This window comes from Cavia porcellus, unplaced genomic scaffold (assembly GCF_034190915.1).
Source record: "Cavia porcellus strain 051 isolate PalLab524CR breed Dunkin Hartley unplaced genomic scaffold, mCavPor4.1 scaffold_27, whole genome shotgun sequence".
Taxonomy (NCBI): domain Eukaryota; kingdom Metazoa; phylum Chordata; class Mammalia; order Rodentia; family Caviidae; genus Cavia; species Cavia porcellus.
Window position 1 is genome coordinate 52,252,040 of NW_026947510.1, and position 23,981 is coordinate 52,276,020.

At 51.2% G+C, this 23,981-nt stretch overlaps 1 protein-coding gene across 1 annotated transcript in view; it reads right to left on the reverse strand.

Moving 5' to 3' along the window:
- The window catches only part of Myh9 (myosin heavy chain 9), an 84,035-nt gene that overhangs the window by 51,743 nt on the left and 8,311 nt on the right, over positions 1 to 23,981 (reverse strand). Inside the window, exon 2 of the mRNA XM_003470459.3 lies at positions 3,787 to 4,138. Coding sequence (XP_003470507.1) covers positions 3,787 to 4,119 — 333 coding nt within the window. The 5' untranslated portion in view covers positions 4,120 to 4,138. The remainder of the gene's footprint in view (positions 1 to 3,786; positions 4,139 to 23,981) is intronic.

A 23,981-nucleotide genomic window follows, 5' to 3' on the forward strand; every position in this document is an offset into this window, starting at 1 on the left:
GGGGGTGCAGGGCCCTCAATTTCCTTTATCCCTGGGATAATGGCCATTTGTTCTCCCTCTAACTACCTTCTTCACAAGGAACCAGTTAAGCTCTAACATAAAGAAGTCCACAAAAAGAAGCAGCAGCAGCAGTAGCAGGCGGGCATGGTGGTACACTCCTGTAATCCCAGTGCTCAGAAGCCTGAGACAGGAGGATTGTTGCAAGTTCAAGACCAACCTGCGCTACTGCATAGGGAGACCTCTCTCAAAAAGACCAAAAAAAAAAAGCAAAAGAAGTCCGAACAAGCTATTTGCAGCCTGTGGTTTGGGTTCTGCAGGAGAGGAATGAAGCAGGCACCTCTGGTGTCACCTTAGGCAAATGCTGGGTAGAGATAAGATAGGAGGCTGGGCAGCAAAATCATCCCAGGGGCTCAACACAATCAGAGTTTATTCCTGGGGCTGGAGAAAACCCACACTTGAGTACATCCTGCCCCATGAAAGCCAAGGACACATGGTCACACGTGCAGGGACTGCCATGGAGGCAGATGTCTGCAAACAGCTGGCCAGGGCAGCAGAAGTGGACAGATGGGCATTAGGACAAGTCTTCCGGAAGCGGGCTGGGCGATAGTCCTAGGGAGGGGTCGACGGAGGTTCTGAGTTCCCTGGCTAATCCACGCCATCAAACTGGCCAGCCCTGCAGAACAAGCATGTAGCTCAGGTGGAAGGGGTCACACTGAACGCTCACAGAGGCATGGACACTTGTGAGTGGCTTTGCTCCGACACGGCCACGGCAGGGAGCTGCTCCATTCACAGGCCACAGAGGCTCTTTGTGCCCAGCTGCCCCCTGTCCCAGGGCCTCACAACCCCCCCACACAAAGAAAAAGAGCAGCTGTGGTGCAGAATTAGCCATGCCGCCCACAATGCCAGGCAAACATGTGGCATAAAGGCTCCCAAGGTCACCACTCAGAACCTTGAGTGCAGTGATACAGACTGTGAAAGTGGCAGCAGCCCCTGCCCACGCAGGACCAGTGGCCCTGATCGCCCCAAGCTTGACATCTGCCGGGGTCTCACGAGGACAAAGGCAGGACAATCAGCTGCCCCCAACCCAACGATGCCGTCAGATGGAAGGTGGTCTGAGGAAGAGGAACCGCACCTGGGAAGCAACAGCACAAAGCAAAACAGCTCCGGAGAAAACGCTTCGCTGCCATCACCCCACCCACGGCCAGTGAAGCATGCATGCTGCCTGCAGAGCAAAGGCAGAGCAGCTAACACGGAAGGCATTTCAGCTCCAGCTGTGTGTGGCTTCATCTCCCCAGTCCTGGGGATGGAACCCAGGGCCTTGAGCACGGTGAGCAGGGGATCACCAAGCCACACCCCAGCTGAATGCACTTTAATAGCCACTATTCTCCTCTATGGGAGGGAAAGACCACCTGCAGCCAACTGAGACAGGCAGCAGACTCCTTTTCCACCCAATGAATCGCTAAAGGGACCCAAGGTAAACAGAAGCCAGCAGGTGGGGGTGGCACACACCTGCAAGCCCAGACACATGGGAGGCTGAGGCAGAAGGATCAGAAGTTCAAGATGAGCCTGGCCAACTTGGCAAGACTGCTTCAACATAAAAAAGTAAGAAAGGCAAGGAATGCAGCTCAGTGCACAGTGTTTGCCTAGCATTGAGGTTGGACCCCACCCCCACCCAGTGCCATACCAAAAAAAAGACACCAGTAAGAGGCCAAGCAAAGGAAGGGAAATTACTTCACTAGAACAAATACCAGCAACCACAGAGCACAAGCCCTGCTCTGAGCAACATGCTGCGAGACCTTCAAGTTCTCACGGAATCCTCATGGATGAGGAAGTGAGGCTCCACACAGCCATGTCTTGTGGTCAGTCAGCTAGGGCCAGGGCCAGCTTTAAACCAGATCCTGGAGGCTCCAACTCCCACGTGCTGCTGCACTGAGACCATCTCAGCTTCGTGGCACAGCAAAAGGGTGTAACGTGAGCTAGGAGGCCTGTCAGGAGCTTGTCCCACTCCCAGACAACAGTTCAGTGGCTCCCGTGGCATCCCTCCAGACAGGTGACGCCTCTACCCTTTTCTGCAGGTCACTAATTTTGAGTTTCGGTAGTTGACACTCCCGAGGGAGAAAGATTTTTAATTTGGACAACACATACTATCATCAAGAAATAATGGGAGGTAACTAGGCAGAGAGGCAAGAAACTATGAGTTCCAGTCTCATCCCCGCCAGCTTTTACTGTGGGACCCCACGTGAGTGCCCTAGTATCTCTGGGCCTCAACCTCCCCACCTGCTACAGGAGAAGCTGGACTAAGCAGAGGCCCACAGAGGAAGACTTTTCCAACCAGACATCCACTTACATGCTTGCTGACAAATCCCGACTAATCAGGCCCATCACCAAAGGGTGGCTGCCGGCGGCAGGAAATGAGGACCTCCCTATTCAAGACCGACTGAGCCATCAGCAGGGTAATGCAGGCCTTGCACACGTCTGGCCCGTTAGGACCTCTGGGCCACCCAAAATGGCCTGGGGCTCAACTGAGGACTTCAGCACACGGCAAGGCACTCAGCAGTCCCAGTCCAATATGGGGGCAGCAGTGTGGAAACGTGTACTGAAGCTGCCCCAAAATCATACAGAGAATGCACGGCCCTGTGGGAGGCCCTTACCACCTCTGCAGCAGGAAGAGCCCACTGTCTCCCCTTCCATCACACTTGTGATCACTAGCAAAGCCCCGGATCTGAGACTTGGTCTTCCCGTCTGCAAAATGAGAGGGCCATAAAGCCTCTGGAGAGTCTACATTCCCGCCCATTTAAAAACACTGGGAAATGTTCTTTAGCCCTGTGACATGAAGACCAAGGTGTCTACAGAAGCATGTTTAAGTGAAGAGCTATCTTAGGAAGAATAAGAACCAGATATTCCTTCCCTATTGGGATCAAAAGCCCGAAGGAAATAACTTGAATTGAACAAAACCTGAGGATTCTTCTAGAAAGATCCTCGTGACTCCAGGGCATAAGAAGCCAGAGCTGGGGCTGGGGATTTAGCTCAGCAGCATAAGCGCCTGCCTTGCAAGTGCACGGTCGTGAGTTCAATCCCCAGTACCAACAACAACAACAACAACAAAAAAAAAGGATAAAAAAAGAAGCCGGAGCTATTGCCAAGGGGCTGGGAAAAGGCTCATCCCGACATGGTGATGAGCTTGTCTTCTGCAAACACGGTACCACTAGAAAGACTTTCCTGGCCTTTTGCATGTTCTGGGCCTTTGCACTTGCCGTCTCTGGCCTCGTCACATTTCCCCTGTGACATGCCGAGCCTGGAATCAATGCTAACACACTCCTGATCCCAGGCTCCGTCTTGGTGGTTTGCCTCAGCTCTACACACAGTCCTTCTGAAGGAAGCACACCACACGCCTCTGTTGGGAACAGACAGCAAAGATATTAAAAATGAGCCTGGGCTAAATAGGAACGGGGAAGAGCCCAAGTGACATAGGAGGAACATGGGGAAAGCCAGAGGAGGGGATCTCCTACATTAGAGGGAATTCATGACATTGGCCTGAACCTGCATAGCTCCCCCAAGATGAGAGGTTCAAGGCCAGCAGATGGGCACCCCTGAGACACAGCATGTTCTTTCTTCCTGTACTGACCTAAAACAGGTTTTCTGTTGCATTTCTGACTGTACAGGAAAGAGAAAAACTTTAATGCCATGCCAACATCCCAGCAGGACACTGAAACGCCAGCCTCAGCCTTCCCTAGAGCCCCTGACTGCCTGGGGAGCCCAGGCATCCCGCCTTCCGGAGCCACTTACATAGATGAGCCCTGAGTAGTAGCGCTCCTTGAGGTTGTGCAGCACCGAGGCTTCGTTGAGGCACGTGAGCTCGGCCATGTCCTCCACCTTGGAGAACTTGGGCGGGTTCATCTTCTGGATGTCATCCTTGTTCACCTTTACTTTCTTCCCATTCTCCACCAGCTCCACGATGGCCTCCTCGCCCACCTCCTCCTTGAGGCTGGCCGGCTCGAAGCCGCTCTTGTCGGAAGGCACCCAGACCAACTTCTTGGCGGCCCAGTCGGCCTGGGCCAGCGGGTTATTGATGAAGTTTTTGTCCACATAAAGATACTTGTCAGCAGCTTGCTGCGCCATGGTCACTCACAGCCAGGACCTATGGGAGAGAGGAGGCAAAATTTAGAGACCTCTACACCCACCACACCAAGACTGCTTACCTTTTCTCTGTGCAAATCTAATACGATAAAATTCTCTGAGAACAGACTATACAATTTGCCAGGATTTTCCTGTTCCACATTTTTGGGGAAAAGATGTGTGTTATGGTCAAAAGCTGACAGCAGAGAGTCTTAGAAACTGTGTTAGACGCCTCATTCTACGATCTATGCACAAAACTATGCCACATGATGACCGCAAGGGTCTCAAAGACAGATACAGCTGTAGTCACTGTGCCACACGCCTGCTAAGGTAGCAAAGCAACCCAGAATTTCAGAGGACTTCCAATAAAAACAGGTTTCTACAGAGCCAAAAAAAGACAACTCTCACTACAACTGCACAATGGGAAGTTTCCAATTTAAAATTTTTTTTAAAAATTTTTTTAAAGCTTTCTTATTTTGCAGTTAACTAATGACCAATATGTACTGTTAGCAGGTTTTTGCACCATCTTGATTATTCAACCCAAAGAAATAAGATCAGGGGGGGAAAAAGTCAGGTACAGGAAGGCCCAGGACACATTACAGCAAACAGTAAGAAAAGTGCCTCCCTCTGGGGGCACTCAGGCGACAGTGTCATTCCCAATTTATGGGGCAACGAAACCCAAAGCACATGTGTGGTTTGCTTTTCTCAAAACTCGTTTGAAAATAAAAATGAGAAAATAATAATCTCTTGCATCTGTGTGGTTTCCCAGTTTGTGAAACACATTCACACACTGTCTCCAAAGATCTTCACCGTAGTTACAGTTCGTGTTATGACCCCCACTTTATACATGGACAAGAGAACCTCCTTGGGGTGAAGGGGCTCCCCCAATGATGACTTCAACTTCTAGGCTGTGGCCTTCCCACAACAGTCTTTCCAGTTCAAAGGAACAAGCTGGGATTCAGAAGGGACTGCTTTGAGTAAACTGAAACAAAACTTGAAGCTCTGGACACTCCGCCCACAGGCACCAGAGGAAGCAACTCCAAGCCCAGAACTCAGGTTGTTTTCTTCTGAGCTCAACCCTACTCCCTGCTCCCCAGGCTCGGAAATTCAGGAAGGACCCAGTTGCAAAGCCAGAGTCAGTGGGGCTTTCAAGTTTCCAGATTCCACAGGGACTTGATCGCCAAGGAGGCCAGGGGCTTGGGAGGCAAAGAACAAGAGTGGCCACCTGGGCCTTCTTATCTAGCTTCTTAAATGGCTTCCAGATCAAGGCTGGGGGCTCACCTGGACTCACTCCAGGAGAAGCCATTTTCCAGGAAATTTGGGGCTCACTTGTTTGACATGAGGGAGACAGGTTCAAGGAAGCCTGCTCACCCTCACTAGCTTTCTCAGCTAGTGGTTTTGTTAACTCTGCTGCACAAGCCAACCCTGCAGCCCCCTGCAGGGGACCAGATGGCATCATCCCCCTGCAAGGACCACTCCGGAGAAAGGAGGGCCCAGAGTTTGCCGGCAGCAAGCAAAGCCAGGCAAGGCAGCGGCTGGGGCGCACCTGGCCGTCCCCGCCTTCCCTGCAGGGCCGGGGTCCAGGGCGCACAGAGCAGCCGCGCTCGGAACACTGGCAGCTTAGGTTCAGCTGTCAACACGTCCACCCTGGCCAGTCCACCAGACAGATCGCGGCCTCTCTCTGCCAGGGTAAATCCCGGCGCTCTCTGCCTCCCTGCATGCATCTGACCCCTGGCTAGCAGCCTCCCCATTCAGTCCCCGTCCTGCCCACAAATTTGCAATGAGTACAGAGCACTGGCTATCACCAGACGCTGCTTCACAACAGCTTCCGCAATGACCTCGAACCCGTAAAGGATAAGACAAGTCCCCATCGTGGCACAGAGAGAACTGCTTCAACTCCACCCTCTCCTCACAAAGATCCAAGGTCTGCCGCCCGCCAAGAGTTTCATCACCTCAGCCAGTGAGAATCACTGTCCTTCATGGGACCCCTACCAGGAGAAGGAAAAAAAAAGAAACTGTTTTTAAATATTTGCTGCTCAGTATCAAGCTCAGTGTAGTCACTATCTGCCTTAAACATCAATCACCCTGCAAAAGAGCTTTTAACGTCTCAGTTTGTAAATGAGGAAGCAGACACAGAGTGGGCAAGCCTTTTGTTCACAGATGCCCAGCTCAGTCATGGAATGAGACTGTAACCCAGATCTACCTGGCCCCTCTGTCTGTGTCCGCCATGCTGGAGTTGGGCCATAACCATTGGTGAGTTGGGTGTGATATGGGAAGCCAAGAGGATCATATTCCACAACATTCGACAAGCATTTACTGGAAATTGGAGGCTAAGAACCACATGCCCTTTCACAAGGGAGAGTTGGTTACAATTCAACAAGCCCCCTCTCTCCAGCAGCTACTACGAAGGTGATAGCTCCCATCAAAGTCTATTCACCCCAGCAGGCAAGCCCTGGTGACTCAGCAAAGAACCCAATTAAAAGCATGGCTCTGAAAGACTCTGGGCTCTCCAGCCTATAGGCCCCGGCCCAGCCTTGGCCCACACTGAAAATCTGGGTAGGCCTTTAACCAGCCCTGGCATGGGTGGGTCAGGAACACGACAGCAGTTGCCAAAAGCCCAGCCTAGCAGCTGCCCCAGGATTCTCACACCACCCCCATTCACGGCCTTGGTGGTGAGACCATCATGGACCAATGCTGCTCACACCTGAGGACCACAGAGCTCTGGAGACACAGCCACACTGCCAGATGGACACAAAGCTTGTCCCCAAGGCTGCACTAACGGAAGGGCTGCCTCTCTCCCTGAAGAACCCACTTGTTCTCAGCAACCCCTCTCCGCAGAGTGTCCCTTTCAGCGAGGGTGAGGACTGAGAGCCCAGTCAAGGACACAGCTTATTTGGTTTCACAGCTCTGCTGCAATGACGTGGGTCAGCAGCAGTGCCAAGATCAATATGAAGTTGGGTAGGGCGGGCTGCAAGGTCATGCTGGACAGTGGCGTTCCTGAGAGGCTGCCTCGCCAGCCGGCCCAGGAGCATGCACCTCAGCCTCTGTTCCCACCAGTGGCAGGTACGAGCTCCCGGGCCCAAGCAGCTACTGACAGGTGTGTGCGCGGACTGGCTAATGCTTGCTTCTCCACGACGCAGGTGGGTGGAGCGACCCCAGTGATAATCTCTGTATCTCATTTATAACACCAGGGATGCGAAAGAGCTGCTCAGAACTAAACAAGGGCACAACAGAAAGCAGGCTTGGGAGGATTCTATGAAATGTAGCAGGCAGCTCATGGCCACTTCTGCCCACTCTGCCTGGGACCTTGCAGTAAAGACTTCTTTGAAGTTAAAGTGCACATAATGTAAAAGTTTTCAAAAAAATGTAAGTAAAATATTCCCCCTAAATTCCTGCAAAACTCCCACAAAAGGTCCATTTCTCTCCTTTTTTTTGGGGGGGGGGGGGGGGGCTTGTAGTCCTGGCTGATGGAAACACCTGGTATTTAACTGTCCTAGACAGAAGAAAATTCACATTTTGCATTTCATCTGGCTTTCATCTCTTCCCTCTGGGGCTAGGTTTGTTGATCCTTCTTATTCTAAGGCTTCATACACAGGGGAGGAAGGGGTGGAGGGTGTGGCTCAGGGCGCAGTCCTGTAACTGTAACTTCACCCAGTCACATAAGCTGGGGAAGACTTGAACCCAGAACACATGACTTCTAGGCCTCTTTGTTGAACAAGTCTACTGTGTAATATTCCACAGGAATCATCTTAAACTCTGGCACTTTTTTGGAGAGGAGGCCGTTATTCAGTTCAGAGCAACCCACTCACATATGCAGCCCAGGCAGGGCTTGAACTTCCAGTGATCCTCCGGCTTCGGCCTCCCAAGTGCTGGGATTACAGCAATGCACCACATGTCTGGTTCCTAACCAACCACTTTAAAGAGTATCCTCCTGTTACCTGGTGCACCTCTTGGCAATGAACCCCCAGAAGGGCAGTTCTTGGCATGGAGGGCGCTGGGAACACTTGCATGGCCCTGAGCTGTGCCGTCTAACCATTCTCTGAGAGGGCTGATCCCAGGCGTGCTCCCTTGGGCAGGGTACGGATGTGACGGCAAGCAGACCTGCACTGTCTGCCACTGAATGGCCTCTTGGAAGTCTGCTTAAACCACACATAAGTTAAAGGGTTTCAAAAACAAAGGCAAAATATACCCATCAATTCCTCAATCTCCCACCAAAATAAAACTTGCTCTTTTTTAATCTGACCCCAGTGTTGTTTGTTTTAAGCCATCAGAGAGGAAAGAGCTTCACAAGAGTTAAGGGAAGCGGCGGTTCTGGACCCTGAAGCCCAGGCCTGCCTGAGCCAACCCGTCCACGCCCTCCACGGTGGCTTCCTGTGGGTGCCTGTCCAACTCCAGAAACCCAAGCAGTTGCCTTTTTAGGCCAGAATCGAGCAGGACACAACCAGAGGCTAAATTAGGTCTCAGGAAATGATGAAACTGAAAGTAAATAGGTTGACCAAAAACCTCTTTTTTAACCCAAAATGTAATTCCTGTATTAGTTGCTTTCTCTGCCTCCCTCCTAACATCCATTTGGACCTTCTATTTCTTAGACATCCCGAAGAACCCTCTCTCTCCTTCTGGTTCTCTTTTTACTAATTTGCGTGTTTATTTGGAAAACAAACCACTGGCACCTTAAAGACAGGATTTATCCTGCTGAGCCAAGCCGCTGGGAGAAGCACTGTGAGCTTTTCCATTCCTAGACAACCAGCACGGAGCTAAAGACTTCCAGGGGCCAAGTATGAGGTCGGGAGCTTTCAAGTCCTCAGGCTCCCCATAAACTGACCACCTGTGGAGAGCCTGTAATGAGCACTCTGCTCACTCTGCCCCGCAATAACTTCCCAAGGTCTCTATAGCATCATATTCATTTTACAGGTGAGAGGGACGAAGCTCAGACAGGCCACAAAACCCAGGTTTAAACACAGACTCGCAAGCTTCAATGCCATTTGGTTTCCACTTGAACCCTCCCCCTTACCATTGAGGTAGCCAGGGCTGTGGCAAGGAAACCAAGGACTTCCTGGTTAAACAGACCCAAGGATGTGTCCTCAAAGCTGTCACCCATCTCCTCGGACGGCCTTGCACAGGGACTCGACATCTGCTACTCAAATTGCTGGCTGAAAGTAAGCAGGTGGTGGCTGTGACCTCCAACAAGCCTGCCCCACTGGGGGCTGGACGATCCAGTCAGCAGCAGCCTGGGCACACACACCACGGTGTCTGCAGAGACCCCGGCAGCTCTGCTCCGGTGCTGGAAAGTCTAGGGCAGAACTTTGCTGCAGAGGCACACCAGCACTCCCCACCCAGGTGAGCATGCCCCCCCACACCTTTTTCCTAACAGCCGCAGGTTCTGAGATGAATGAAATTATCAAAGGCCTGAACTTCACAACTAAGAAAGGTTCTATGGAAACAGCTGCTGCAATACAAAAAAAAAAAAAATCCCGAAACCCATTCAATTCACTTAATCAACTGAAAGATAATGAGGATCAACATGCAAAAAAACATAGCAAAGACACAAAGGCCTCAGGGGGCTTATAATATAGGATGCAGGGCTAGGGATATAGCTCAGCGGCACAGCGCCAGCCAGGCACATGCAAAGTTGTGAGTTCAATCCCTGGTACCAAAAGAAAAGTATATAATATAGTATGCAACAGGAAAGCTGCATACACAACTGGTGGAAGGGCCAATTTGAGCACTGAGGTACTGCATAGACAGACAGCGTGGGCTACTTTGGTCCTGGCCATTGTGTACCCAACCCTAAAAAGCAGTCATCCATCAGGAAGATCTGTCCTATGAAAAGGAACTGCTTGCAGCATGACTTGGGCCTATGCCACCTCTCTAGGTTCACCTGTAAATGCAAGTAATACGCCACACTTCTTTCCCTGTTTCATTCCACGTACTTTTTAAAAATTCAATATATATCCTTTAAACACACCTAACAACGAGGCGGGGCACCTGTCACCGTGGAACACCCTGGCTGCAGAGGGGAAGAGTCAACAACAGCTCTGACCTAAGACCCAATGAAGGGAGGGAGCAGAGCTTACAACCTGCCATGGAGCAGGGAACAGGGCCTCAAGTGAAAACGTGCGTGCCTGGGGCAAGTGTCAAGAAGGCTGTGGCATTTATTGAAAGTCCCTGGAGCCGGGTAGCATACTGATGGAGAGGGGACAAGATGTAGGAAAGTACTCCAGGACCAACATATAGAAAGAGTGTAGCAGTTCATAAATTATACATCAAATGGTGAACAGTTATGGCAGTGATTTTCAATCTCAGCACTGTGAACCTCTGGGATGCATAATGCACCGCTGTGAGAGACCGCCCTGTTCATCTTAAGCTACTTAGCAGCATCCCTGACCTCCACCAGCTAGCGGCCAGCAGCATCCTGTCCCCAGTGTGACAGCCAAGAATGTCTGCAGACATTACCAAGGGATCAGCGGAGGCAAAGCTGCCCCCCTCCCCAAGACCCCTGGTTTAAGAGCTTAGAGTAAGCAAATATACTGCAAAGCAGACCTCTGCTAAGTAAAGCCTCTCCCAGCTTCGGAGTACCCAGGCCAACTCTTCCAAATAAAACCGATTCCAGGACCCAAACACGACCAGTATGGATGACACATCAAGGATGTCAAGGAAAGATTGTCCCTCGTAGGAGACGGTACTTTAAGGGATCTGACCAACATTTACCTACTGGACTATTCTTTAAAGATCCTAGGGGCTGGGAGATCTTAGCTCAGTAGTACACCACTTGCATGAGAACTTAAATTTGATCGCCAGTCCAGCAAATAAATAAATATCCTAACTATCCCAATTTAAACCACTCTGTGACTCCCCAGATGGGCCATGATGGTTGGAAGTTCACAGCCTCCGACACAGCAGCCTAAAGTGCCCAGAATCTAATGGTCCAGGTGAGGAATGGAAGACAGGTGGCAGCCATGTATAGGGACAGGAGGCAAGGGGTGAGGGTCAGTGATTTCACCCAGGTTACACTAAGTGCACCTCATCCTGGGTTTGCGTCAAATGTCACTTAGAAAATATTTCTGACCAATCAGGAGTAGTCCCAGGGGTTCATGGCTGCACCACTGGGACACCAAGATAAATAATTCCCACCTAGCCATCTAAGCCATGCTCCTGTGGATCGGCAAGCCTCCAGCAGTCCCTGCCCAGCGTCTGGCAGGGCTGTAGGACTCCTGGCTGCCACCTTGCCTTCTCCCCGGCCTCTGCTACAGAACGCCTTCAGCTCAATCCTCACTGCCCTCAGGAAGGCTGGCTGCCTCACACTGCGGTCTGTATTGTGGACTTCAGTTGGCCAGCTCACGTGGTTCAGCAGTTCCACAGCTTCTCCCAATTCTCCCTGCTGGGGGAGCAAGCCTTCTGTGACCCTGACCGGCTCTTCCTTCCCACCGTGTTCCCCAGCCCCTCACATCAATGCCTGCTCTCATCCCCGCTCTGCTCAGGAAGCTCAGGGCTTCCAAGAAGCTCTCTTAGCTCTCAGCTCCAACACCACCTCCTCTGTAAGGCTCTTCCTCAGCACAGCAAAAGAACTTCCCACCCGCCCTTCTCCTCCTCTCTACCACAGCCACTAAACGGCGGAACTGTAATTCCTTACAGTTTGATTTCAGAACAGGCATCAGTCTCAATCATCTGAATGCCAAGTGTCACCTGGCCCAGGAAAGCCCCCTGTGAGTTCCCAGGAGTAAATCCTCAGAAATAGGGGATCACCATGTACTTCACTGTTCACCTTCATGAGCATGATTCAGATTTCATAAACATCTGCTTGTATTAGATCCTCCCCTCAGCCTCACCTGGTGTGACAAGAGCACCCTGGTACACAGGGACATCAGTGACAGTGCCTTAACTGCTGTCATTCTGAAATATCTGCACCTGTAAGCTTCAGCACCATTTTCCTGAATGAATGAACGCATAAGCAAGAAAACAAGGCAAAGATGAGGAAGGAGGGAATGGAGAAGGAAGGTTTCCAAGGGGCTGGGAAGTGCCTGAGCTATGCAGAAAGGCAGAGAAGGGCGGAAGGAAGCAGAGACTGAAACCACAGCGGGGGGCAGTCACCTCATCTGTATATTCTCAAAACAAACGGAATAGAGAAAGAACAAAGATAATTACTAGCCTCCACTAAGCCCTCAGTAAAGTTGAACCACCTCAGTTTTCACACCCTGACATCCTGAATTACCAAGGTGGAAGGACCTGCCACCTACCGCCAAACCAACATACCAGAAAGGCCATAAAACAGGCCGGGAGGGCCTCTGCTCCCACAGGGAGGCCATGAGAAGGCCATGGCCTGCCCAGGGTGACAGTCTGCACCTGCCAAGCAAGTGGCCCAGCCTTCGCTATCAATTCAGAACCAAAAAAACATCAGTTTTGAAATCCCAAGGTAAATGCCTGTAATGCACCATGATGGGATGGAGCAGGCATGGCTCTGGGGCCAGGAAGAGCTGAGTCTGAGTTCCATGCCTGGGCTCCCAAGTCCTGAGATCTTGAGGCTATTAGCACCTCACATTCCTAGCTTTAGAATGAGGAAAAAGCACCTCTCTTCAGAAGAGCTGTGCGTCAAATTCCCAGTGCAGAACCTGACCCTTCACTGCTCCACCCGGACCGCCTGACTCACTGACTCCTCCTCCCTCCTAGGAATCACAGCTGGGGCCTGTGAAGTTCCCCACAGCTTAGGACTCTCCAGGCTCCTCCCACGCATCCCAAGAAGACAGCAACGTGCTATGCCTGGACCCCTTTCACAACCGCAGTGCTCGCAGAGGTTCTGAGAGCCTCCATCACCCAGGTTGCCCAACTCCTGCAAGAAAGAGTTCTCAAACCTGGTCCCACAGGTCTGAGACCCCTGCTAGAAGAGCTGGGTTGAGTCTGGCATGACCAGCTCTCCCCTGACCTCCCAGGCCTCAGTTTTCTCACCTGCAAGATGTCCCACCTACAGGCAGGGGCTGTTGTGCCGCTCAGACAATATATTAGAGTTCAGGGCTCTGAGACTGCGAACACCAGAACCAGCAAAGTGGCCACTCTGCTCTAAGGGCCAACCCCACAGCACCCTAGGGAACGGCTGTGGATAGGTGGGAGGCTCCTCCTGGCTCCCTGAAGCCCAGAAGGTAGAAGCCGCTGAGGAATGGGAGGACTGCAGATGGGCCCCTTCCCTCCCTCCTCAGGAATGTTGTTTGCTTACAGAAGAAGCTGGGACTTGTTTCCATTAGCAGTCTTCCAATCCAAGCCCCAGCTGATGCTGAGCAGATAAGGAAACCAGACTAGAGAAAGGCTGGAGAAGAATTCAGCACCAGGGCCCCAGGTCCATCCCTTCTGCCCTTCCCTCCTCAAAGGCTGCACAGAGGCCCTCGGCAGGCCCAGGGAACACTGGGACATGCTGGCATTGGCCTGCCTGAGCAAGGCAGGCGCTGCAGCTGTTCCCACTTTGCCTTGCACCCAAGCAAAGCCCAGCCACCAAAAAGGACCACAGTGCAGATCTCAAAACACCATGTTACACATGATAAGCACATGCAATTTTCATCTATCAATTTAAAAATAAATGCTCGTTCTTTTTTTTAAAAAGACACCAGAATTTCATGTTTAGATTCCCTCTGCCCATGTTAAAGGGATGTAGGGGCCGTTCACCCAGGATCTTATCAGCCATTTAGGAATGTGCACTTTAGGGGCAATGGAGCAGAGGCCAGGGTGACATCACCAGATCTGTATTTTAAAGAGTTCACCCTCCTGACCTCCACTGCAGGGGCCAGTAAGAACTCAGCAGTTGGAAAGTCCCAGGGACTAGGGAAGAGGGCTCTTCCCACCTAGGAGGGGAAAGGTAGTTCCCTGTTTCAGCCATGTAGAAAGGGTTTCAGTGTACAAAAGAAAAGGCAAAGGCACCCAGATTTACCCTCTGGCTCCTAAGTGCGTGGCTCGGGGGGTGTCAGCAGAGTCCAGTCCTACCGTGGTCCAGAAGTAGCTGCACCCCAGAAGCTCTCAGGCCAGTGTCTGCAGAGCTTCCTGGGCACAGACCTCACGTGTTATGCGTGTCATACTAGGGCAGGAAATCATCCAGCTGTTCCCCTCCACTAACATACCAGTCTCAAGGACTCTGCTACATGGCTTTGGGACCTCGTCATACAAACTACATGAGTCAGGGCAGAAAACAATGAGGGCCTGCAGACATCCTGCCGCTTGCACCAGCCCTGCGGTTCACCTGGCCTGCAGAAGCTACCCTCATGGCCATGCAGCATGTCGAGCTCCTTGCTCGAGACTTCTGCCAGCTCCCACACTCAGCCCCCGATCCTTTATCCACCAGAGCTGACTCTGCACAGTGCGGCTGTTGCTCATGCCGTCTCCTGGACATAAGCTGCATGGCCCTTCTCCATGATTCTCCACTGACTGAGACCCTCCAAAGCCAGAGGGGTCTGCCCCTCCCCAGGAGCCTTCCAACACCCTTCCTCCACACCCTCAGGTCAAGCAAGCAGTGTGCTCCAGCCCAGAACCTCTGCCTCTCTGTCCCGTCCCCTAGAACTCCTTGAAGTCCAGGACACTGAATATGGAAGACCTCCAATCGAATCAATGCTGCTAAAAGGACCTGAACTGTTCAAACTGTAGAGAATGACCATCCACAAGGAGTCTAAGGTCTCTGGGAAGAGGAAAAACGCAGCAGGAGAGGGAGGAGGGCACCAGCAAGCAGCAGCTCAGGCAGCTTCTGACAAAGTGAGTGAGTGAAGAGGCCAGGCAGGCAGGCCTAGGGTTGGATCTACAGATGAGGCATCTACACTGGACCCTGGCTTTGCTTTTCATTGGTTTAATGTCTGCACAATGAGATCACACGTGTGCCTGCCTCCCCTGCTGGGTAGTGAGCTTGCACTCTGCCACCCAGGCGAACTACAAAAAGCAGCAAATTGTTTCAGGTAGGGGTGGCACCCCTTCCGAGCAGTGAAAGGCGGACATCTCTCCCCTCACCTCCTGTCAGTTTGAAAAGGCTGACAGGAGAACCGTGGCTGGTTCCGCATGCACAGTCGTTCCCAGTGCACGCCAGCCGTGCTCTCCTGCAAACAGCCTCTCCTGAGCTTGCTCGGGCTGCCCACACATGCACGGGGGCAACTTGAGCCCTCTGGATCCCTACAGTGAAGCTGTTTCTTCCCTTCGGTTCTGCTGATAGAATGGCTTTTCTTTCCTCAAGCACATGAGCAAAACTGAAACCCAATGCAGCAAAATTACCATACTCAAAAGATTTAATTATATGGCCGCTGTCTCAATGGGAAAGTACAGAATGCCGGGTTTGAGAGTCCACATCGAGACTGCTGAGAAGTGCAACGCAAGATCAGAAATGAGACAATTTGTGAAGCTCACTGGAGCCCAGAGCCCCCACACCTGCTGCGGCTTTCACCTGGGGCCTTGCATGTGCTAGGCAAGTGTTCTAGCATCAAGCTAGGTCCCCAAACCCTCAATAATAATGTCTTTAAAAAAAAAAAAAAAAAAAAAAAAAAAAAAAAAAAAACTTCAGGAACTACTTCCAAGGCTCTAATTTTCCCAAAGGCTCACACTCCAATGGTGGAGCCAACAAAATCTCCACTGCCCATTCTTAAATAACTTATGTTAAGCCAAATAAGGGCACACCTGGTTGTCCAAACATCAGTGAGACCAGCGTGTAGCTGGCAGGTTAAACAGCCAAGGCCAGAACGGACCGAGGCTCCTCCGCAGCTGTCCAGGACCATAACCACTGCCGCCCCCACCTGCACCTCCCACTAGCTATACAGATGTGCACTGTTTCCTTTCTGAGACAGAACTGGCCGGGCATTAGAAACAATCTTTCTGAGTTGATCAGTGTTTAAGTGGATTCTGATAAGTTGTATCCCAGAAAAGGAGAGAGACACTCCAAATGGTTATTTATTCAGGACTGTCACAGAAGATACTGTATCGTAAAAGAAGTGGATTAGGTGGCTGGCCAGCTGGACATGGAAGGCCAGGCCTCCACTTAACAGAACATATGCAGCCAGGCTGACCTGGCCACTGGCCTTGGATTCTGGGGAAATGGAAACCATCCAGCTACCCCTAGAAGACCCGGTATGCAGGTAAGGAGTAGCTCTTGTGTCCCCTCCCTTGTAAACTCGAGGGATTGTGCTCACAGAACCACGGTGAGGACTCGATGTGCGACTGGATCAGTGCTTGGTGGCACCCCGGGCGGCCAAGCCCTCCCCCAACCTTGGCCCCTTCTCTCAAGACGCCTGTGTCTCGGCTGAGCTCACAATGACTCAGTCACAGACACTGCCCTCACAGCCTACTTCAGGGGCTTGAAGTCACATCCTGCCTAACCCAACTCAACATGATTTATTCCACCCCAGGAATGCAGCTCGTTTCCCAGAATTTTGTCCAGAACTTTAGTCAAAGGGTTTGTTCTACTGCCCTGGCAGCCGAGGGGAGCCTCAGCTCAGCTCAGACCTGGAGGAAAGAATCCCAATAGAGTCTGTGACAAGCACCCAGAGCATCTCAGCCTGGTGGCTACCATTTTTTTTTTAATCTTACCCAGGAAAAAATATGCGTACTGCACACATATACACATGTATTAAATTTTAAAACTTTTTATCACAAATACAGGCAAACGTTGAACAAAAGCTTCACAAAACGATATATACATGCCATGAGTTCTGATATTTTCTATTTGAGTCTATTTTATTTCATTTCTAAAAATACTGGTTGCCACCCACAAAAGTAATTTCACAACCCACCATGAGGCTCAGCTGACAGTGTGAAAAACACCCACTTGACTCAAACTTCACTGGGCAGAAGATACTTGAACTAGTCCATCCACCGGCCCAAGGTCACTCCATGAGTTAGGCCAAGCAGAACTCAAGTCCAGAGGCAAAGAAGAGTCTCCATAGGGATCCAGCCTCAGGCAGGCAACCCACAACTTGATGCCATTAGATGGATTCATCCCAGTGTGGACAGGACACCACTGGATCTTGCCAAGCTGGACAAAGCTCAGGCAGCTGCTATGCCGCCACCTCTCCCCTTAACGAGATTCAGAAGCTGAAGGAGGCAGAGTGACTTCCCTAGACAAGGAGGTTTGTGGAACATCCTAGGAAGCAGGAAACAGTCTAGAGGGAATATCACAAGGATAGAAGGAAGAGTCCAGAATGAGAAATCAAATCTGCTACACTGAGAGCATCTCAACCCTTATCCCTAACCCAGTGGTGAGAGTCCACGTGGCATAGGTAGGGAGTTCAATTCCCCTGGCTGCTGTGCAGCCCCTCAGCACCCTGGACGCCAGGAGGAAGAAAGCAAAGCAGAGTTCACCCTCTGCTCCCTGCATTTCCATCCCCTGGCTCCGTTCTCCACTGAACCAGTGCGGTGCCAGCCTGGGCATAGGAAGGCAGACAGCAGCACCACAGAAGCTGAGTGGGCAAGCTACAGCCCAGAGCCTCCAGCCTCCCTGAGGAGCATGGACCAAGGAGTGAAGACAGCCATTTCATGCTACCAAAAAAATTAACTTAAAGTTCCTAGAGTGGGTTGCACTGCACCCTGGTCTAAAACCTGGCCAACCCCAGCTGTCCTTGAGCAGGGGATGACCTCACTGTGTCCGTCACCAGCAACCTGGCTGCTGCTTATTTTACCACCCGCTAGGAACCGCTCCTGGGTCCAAGTCACAGTCTGGTTCCAGTGTGGCATGGACCGTACACAGTAAGGAAGAAGCAGTAACCCTTACCCTCAGAAGACACAAATTCGGCCACACCATCCAGCCCTGGGCCAATTCCTACACCCACTCACTCCCCAATATATGCAGACCTGTGCACCCAAAGAGCTATCTGCATACAGAATACGGAGATCTACGCACACACAGACCTGTGCACACACATGTGTACACACATGGATGTGTGTACGCACACACCCTAGGGATGCTGGGATCAGGACACAAGCACGGAATACTCCTGGGTCAAGCCAATCTGAATATAAACACTGCATTCCCTATTTGGCAGGAATCTGGGTGTTATTTAATCATTTCTTCATCACTAAAATAGGATTTAGAAAGGCCTCCCCAAAGGACCACAGAATTGTGTACACACACAAAAAAAAAAAAGAATTGTGTACTCAGCCACAGCACTTTGTTCAGATCGTTGCTGATGTAATAACCTATTGTGGCCCTGTGAGGTATGTTATCCTAGTATCCTATTTTGTGGTGGGGTACCTGAAGCCCAGAATGTGCATGTGACTACTGTTGGTGTCTCCACCACTTGGGGCTTCCAGGGTCTCTCTGCCTCGGAGGATGCAACGGGGCAGCAAGTGGGCAGGACACACCCAGCAAGCCTCCCCTAGCAGGTCAGCAGTTGTAGTATGCTAAAGAAAAGAAAGAGCAGACATGGCCCAAAGCAACCTGAAGTGTTGGTCCTCCTGGCTGACACCAAACCCCTCCTCCAGGGCAGACTTCCTTTTCCAACCCCTCTGAACCTATTTCTCTAAAATAAGGGGTCCGTAAAGGAAATTATCTCCCCACCACTACCCCTCCCAGCTATCTCAGATCACACAGAACAGCCAGGAATTTGAAAGCCTGGAGTTGTCCATGACTCCCAACCAACCACAACCAATCCGGAATGTCCCAGGTCCCGGCACAACAAAGCTGCCTAGTAAAGCACGGAAGGGCCTTTGAGTTCTGCCCCAACCCCAGATCTCAGCTCAGGTCCGCAATACAGGATCACATTCTTCACATTCTTGTCTGAAAGCCTGAAGCAAAGAAAGGGGTGGGCGTTACTGGAGGGTGGGGGAAAGGATCCACTATTTCAACCTGCAGATAATTAAAGCCTGGGACTTGTTTTAAAGGGTTAGTTTAGAGACCACCCCTGCAGCCTTTCTTCTCAAGGTATAAAGACACTGTGGCTTCCTCAGAAACAGGGCCTTGCTACCTGGAAGCACCTCAGCCTGAGGTCCCCAGTGTCCCTGATCTGAGGATGCCACAGCTGCTACACAGCAGGAGGGACCCTCGTCAGATAACTGCATCATACCAAGGCCAGTTTTTTCCTCTAGGAAGTCCTAGGCAGAGAAGCGGCAGCAGCCCAGGGAACTAGGTGTAGATGGAGCTAGGGGAGGAGTGGAGAAAGTCACAGGGAGCGGTGAGGGCTGATGGGGGACTATGAATTCCACAGACCTCAGCAGCAAGTAATTAATTGTATAACGAGGCATTTTTCCTGAGCGCTTGGCAGTACACATCCACCTCCTCTTCCTCCTCCTCACCCTGGCAGAGACAGGAAACGGTCGAGGGCGGCAAACCGGCTGTGGGCAGAAGGCAGGCTGAGAACAGCGCGGTGGTGGAAGGGGAAGAGGCAGCCAGGGAAGGCTGGGGGGGGGGGCAAAAGCCAGCTAATCCGGCTGCCTGCTGCCTGCCACCCGCACCTGCTGGCCACCTGGTGGGGCAAGGTTTGACTGGGAGGACAGGACTGGACTGGAGCTCAACACCTATGACTGCACAGTTATAAGTAACTGTATGAAAGTCTACCAAAGCCCAGGGTCACAAACACACCTTGTACACTGTCTAACTCACGTGAGAGGGTTGGAGCCCAGAGGGAACCGGATACAGAAAATGACTGGCCTGATAGTGGCCGCTGGGAGAGGATCTTAGACCTGTTGGTTGTTCCCTGGGGTGCTTGTCACTGAAGTTATTGGGACTCTTTAACATTCCCTGCTGTAAAATGGGAACACCAGTGTGGCTGCCCTCGCAAGATTTTAAGATTTTAATTGCAGGGGCTGGGGATTTAGCTCAGCAGCATAAGCACCTGCCTTGCAAGCAGGCAGTCGTGAGTTCCGATCCCTGGTACCGATAAAAAGGAAAAAGACAAAAAAAAAAAAAAAAAAAAAAGATTTTAATTGCAATAACCTGGGTATATCGCCTCTCTGCTTTTAGGCCAAGATCAAGTGCAATAACCTGGATGTGACTTCAAGCATTACAGAATGATAGGAAAAAAACGGATTAAAGTAGAGTTTTTTTCATACATAAAAAATGGGAACCTGTCCCTGTATTGGACAAACTGTATATAAATAACATGTACAATAAAGAATAAAACTAAACTTCACTGAGGAAAAAAACCTCTCAGGGGCATTTCTTCTTTTCCTCAGTCCACAGATAAGGAAAACAAACACAGAACTTGTCAGAGGTGGCCAAGATCTGATGAGCAGGAAAGGTGACCTGGGTCAGCCAAGCTAGGCTGCAGCCCCCGCCTACTTACACAAGCAGCAGTGTACCCTTCAAGGTCCCTGCACCTCTGAAGCCAAGGAAATGAGGCAGCTTTACCCAAGAGCCCCTGGACAGCCAAGTGATGGAGCTGAAGGTTGAATCAAGGTCTACTGCTCAGAGCATCTTCTCTTAGATCGCAAGCATAGGGGAAGGGGCTGCACCAGGCGAGCACAGTGCCCAAGTCCAGGTGGCAGCTCTCTAAAAGGGGACCAGGGCCAGCCTGTGAGCCAGCACAGAGCCCAGAGTCCCGCTGGGAGGCTGCCAGGGCAGTGGGCATGGCGGGAGCAACACTCAGCAGAATGAGCTTGACTGCAGCCATGCAACCCTGGCCAGCCATCGGCCTCTAAGCGTATAGCCCTGCATCGCTTTCAGTGTAAAGTGTCTGGAAGGTCACCTGGCTCAGAGGTTCAGGGGAAAAAGGCTGAATCTGGGGGCTGAGAACATCATGCTCGCTAAACAGGCCTGAGAGCGGAAGGGGAATCCGGGAATCTGCCTCTGTCTCACTCACACACACCCTCCTCCCCACTGTCCCCTGGCTTGTGCTCCCACCAATTCATGCTGAAGCCTTAACCCCAGTATCTCAGCATGTCACACTGGAAATGGGGCCCCAAAGAGGAACTAAATTAAAGTGAGGTCCTTGGGGTGGGTACAACCTACTCCAACAGGCCTAGCAACCTTGGAGGAGGAGATCAGGACACAGGCACGCACAGAGGGAGACCATGTGAGGATGCAGAGAGGGCAGCCACAGAGGAAAGCGGGCTGCCACACCTTGATCTTGGGCTTTCAGCACCCAGCGCCATGGAAATGAACAGCAGGGCTTTGCTACAGCAGCTCCAGCAAACTCACCCCCTGCCCTCACCTGACTTCCGCTCTCCTCGGCCTGTACTTTATCTCCTCGGTGCACAGCCAGCTGGGTCTGATCACTATCTGGTCCCCCACTAGCCTGCAAACTGCAGGGTCTGCAGCGATAGAACCCCAGAACTTCGAAATCTCTTAGCATGTAGCCAGCACTCGATGGAGTGGGCTGGTCGGTTTTTGCAGTACTACGGATCAAACCTAGGGACTTGGTGCTTTGTGCTCATGACAGGAGGCTGAGGTAAGAGGGTCACTAGTTCCAGTGGCTGGGCAACTCCCAAACATGCTAAGCAAGTGCTCTACCACTAAACTACATGCCCAAGCTTGTGTTTTGTTTGTTTTTTAATTTTGAGACGGGGCCTCAAGCTAGTGTTAAACTTGTGGTCCTCCTGCCTCAGCCTCCCACATTGCTGGAGTTACAGGCACATGCCACCATACCTAGCTTGATGCATATTTAATGAAACAACAAATGATGAAAATGATACTTACATTCATCCATTGCTTCTAAAATCACCTACACCCTACTTCCTCCTCTGCTTTCTCCCTGTTCCTTGTATCCACCTCTCCCTCCTCTGGTATCACAGCTAGTAAATAATTACAAAATAGCATAAATTCAAATCAAAAATAACCTTTAGCCTATAGTCACTACACAGGAGCATAAACAAAGTGAACCCAGGGCCTCGTGCAAGCTAAACAAGCGCTCCATCACTGGGCTGTATCTCCAGCCTATCAAATTCTAAATCAGTACGTAAAGAGTAAATCTAAGGTTAATGTTTAGATCTGGTTGTTGTTTTAATGTGCAGAGCAGGGGAGGGGAGAGAGCAGGGGCTGGGGACCATGACAAACTCAAACCCAAGAGACCCGCAGTGATGTAAATCCTAACTGCAGGCAGGAGAGGGGCACAAAGAAGTTGCAAAGCCTAAAACACGTCAGGCATGTGACGGTGTCCCTGTCAGCGTGTGAGACCTGCTCCCACCTCCTCCTTCCCGGGGAGGAGCAGGCAGCAACAGGCTTTTGGCTCCTTTCCAGGCAGCCAACAGCTCCTGCCCTGCTCTCTGGAGGCAGCAGATTTCAGGTCAGGCCAACCTGAGTCTGGGCTGAGGATGGAGGAACAGAGGTCAATGGAGGCTAGAAAGAGGAAACTACGGCGCTGGCGAGGACACCACTTCTCTCAAGTGAAAGAAAAGAGACGAAGCAAAGACTCAGTCTTCCTCCCCTTACACCCAGTTCACCTCACCCCACCAAATAGTCCCTCATTGCAAACATCTGCCAAAAAAAAACACCTATCTGCCCAAAAGCAGCCACTAGGATTCTGAAACTTCCTCTTTACAATGAAACTAAACTGTTGCAACTTATTGCTACAACTCTTGCCCATGGTTGGGGGGGTGGGGGAAAGAGACAGGGCTTGCAGAGCCACAGACAGCCCAAGAGGCCTGGCCACGCATGTGGGCCTTTCAGAGACCACTCTGCCCTCCTCCTCCTCCTCCACCTCCTCCTCCTCCTCCTCCTCCTCCTAGGTGCTGCAGGAGGCCAGGGACTCCCTCCTGATCCTCTCCATGGGTTTTCAGGCTTAGATCTGGAAACCGAAGCACAGGGAGTAGGTGAGAGGCAACAGGGTGAAGATCTTCCTCCTAAGAGCCTAGAAGGTCTCCCAGCTCCAAGTTCCTGAGCTTCCTCACCGCTAATGACAAAGTGGTTTTACCTGTTTTCCCTCAACCGCAGCTGGGCACCCAGCTTACCACCAGCCCCCGTGTCATAGGCACAATGCCAGAGGAAAGTGACTGTGTTCCTGGTTCCAAACATAAGGCTCTGGGGTGCAGGGCTGGGATATCTCAGCCATATGCATCGTGGCCACTGGCTGTCCCTGATCAAGACAACTACAATAGGTGCTTGGGAAACATCTGCTGGATGAATTTCAAGAAGCCAATAAAACCCATGGAACTTTCTGGAAATATAAACTGTGGTTCTTCCTGAGTGGACCATAACATGGTCATTACAGTATTCACAGTGCTGCACAGGGTGGCACGTCTGCCCAACTCCAGCTACGAAGAGGCTGAGGCTAGAGGACCACCAACTAGTTCAACTGGCTGGGCAACTGCCTCAAAAAAAAAAAAAAAAAAAAAAAAAAAACGAGCTGTCTCAAAAATAAAAAAAATAAAATTAAAATATAAATAGCTAAGGATGTAGTACACTAGTTCAATCCCCAGAACTGCCAAAAAACATGTTTTTTCTCATGTCGGAGACTGCTTCAACACAGGAAACTTTATTATCATACTATTAGGCAGACAAGTCAGAACACACACAGTATTCGTCCTGCTTAGAATTTTGTAAGATTCGTGTGTGCGTGGACAGGAAATCCAGAAAAATGCAAACAGTGGGTGGGTGAGGGGCAGCTGGGCTTCCTGTCAGCCTTGTAGTGGTGATGCTTGACTCTAAACAACGCGCCCCTATTTCACCAAAAGGGAACTGATCCCACTACTTCATGAAAAAAAAAAATGTCATCCCAAGTCCTCTGATTGGGAATAAAGTGAGGAGAACACTGGAGGGCAGGAGCAGAATTCTACAGAATTCCCAGCATCCAGCCCAAGGTTTACAACCTGGGAATGGAATCCTGTACACCCACATTTCCAGGAAATGGCACAAGTCAGCAGGCTTAATGGGCTGTGAAGGGGCTGGGGCTGGGAGCCCCTCTAGGAGAGGAGGTCTTCCTCTCACCAGCCCTGTGATTCAGGGGCACTGGCCGACCTGAATCACCTCTGAACAAAGCACTGCCAGAGTC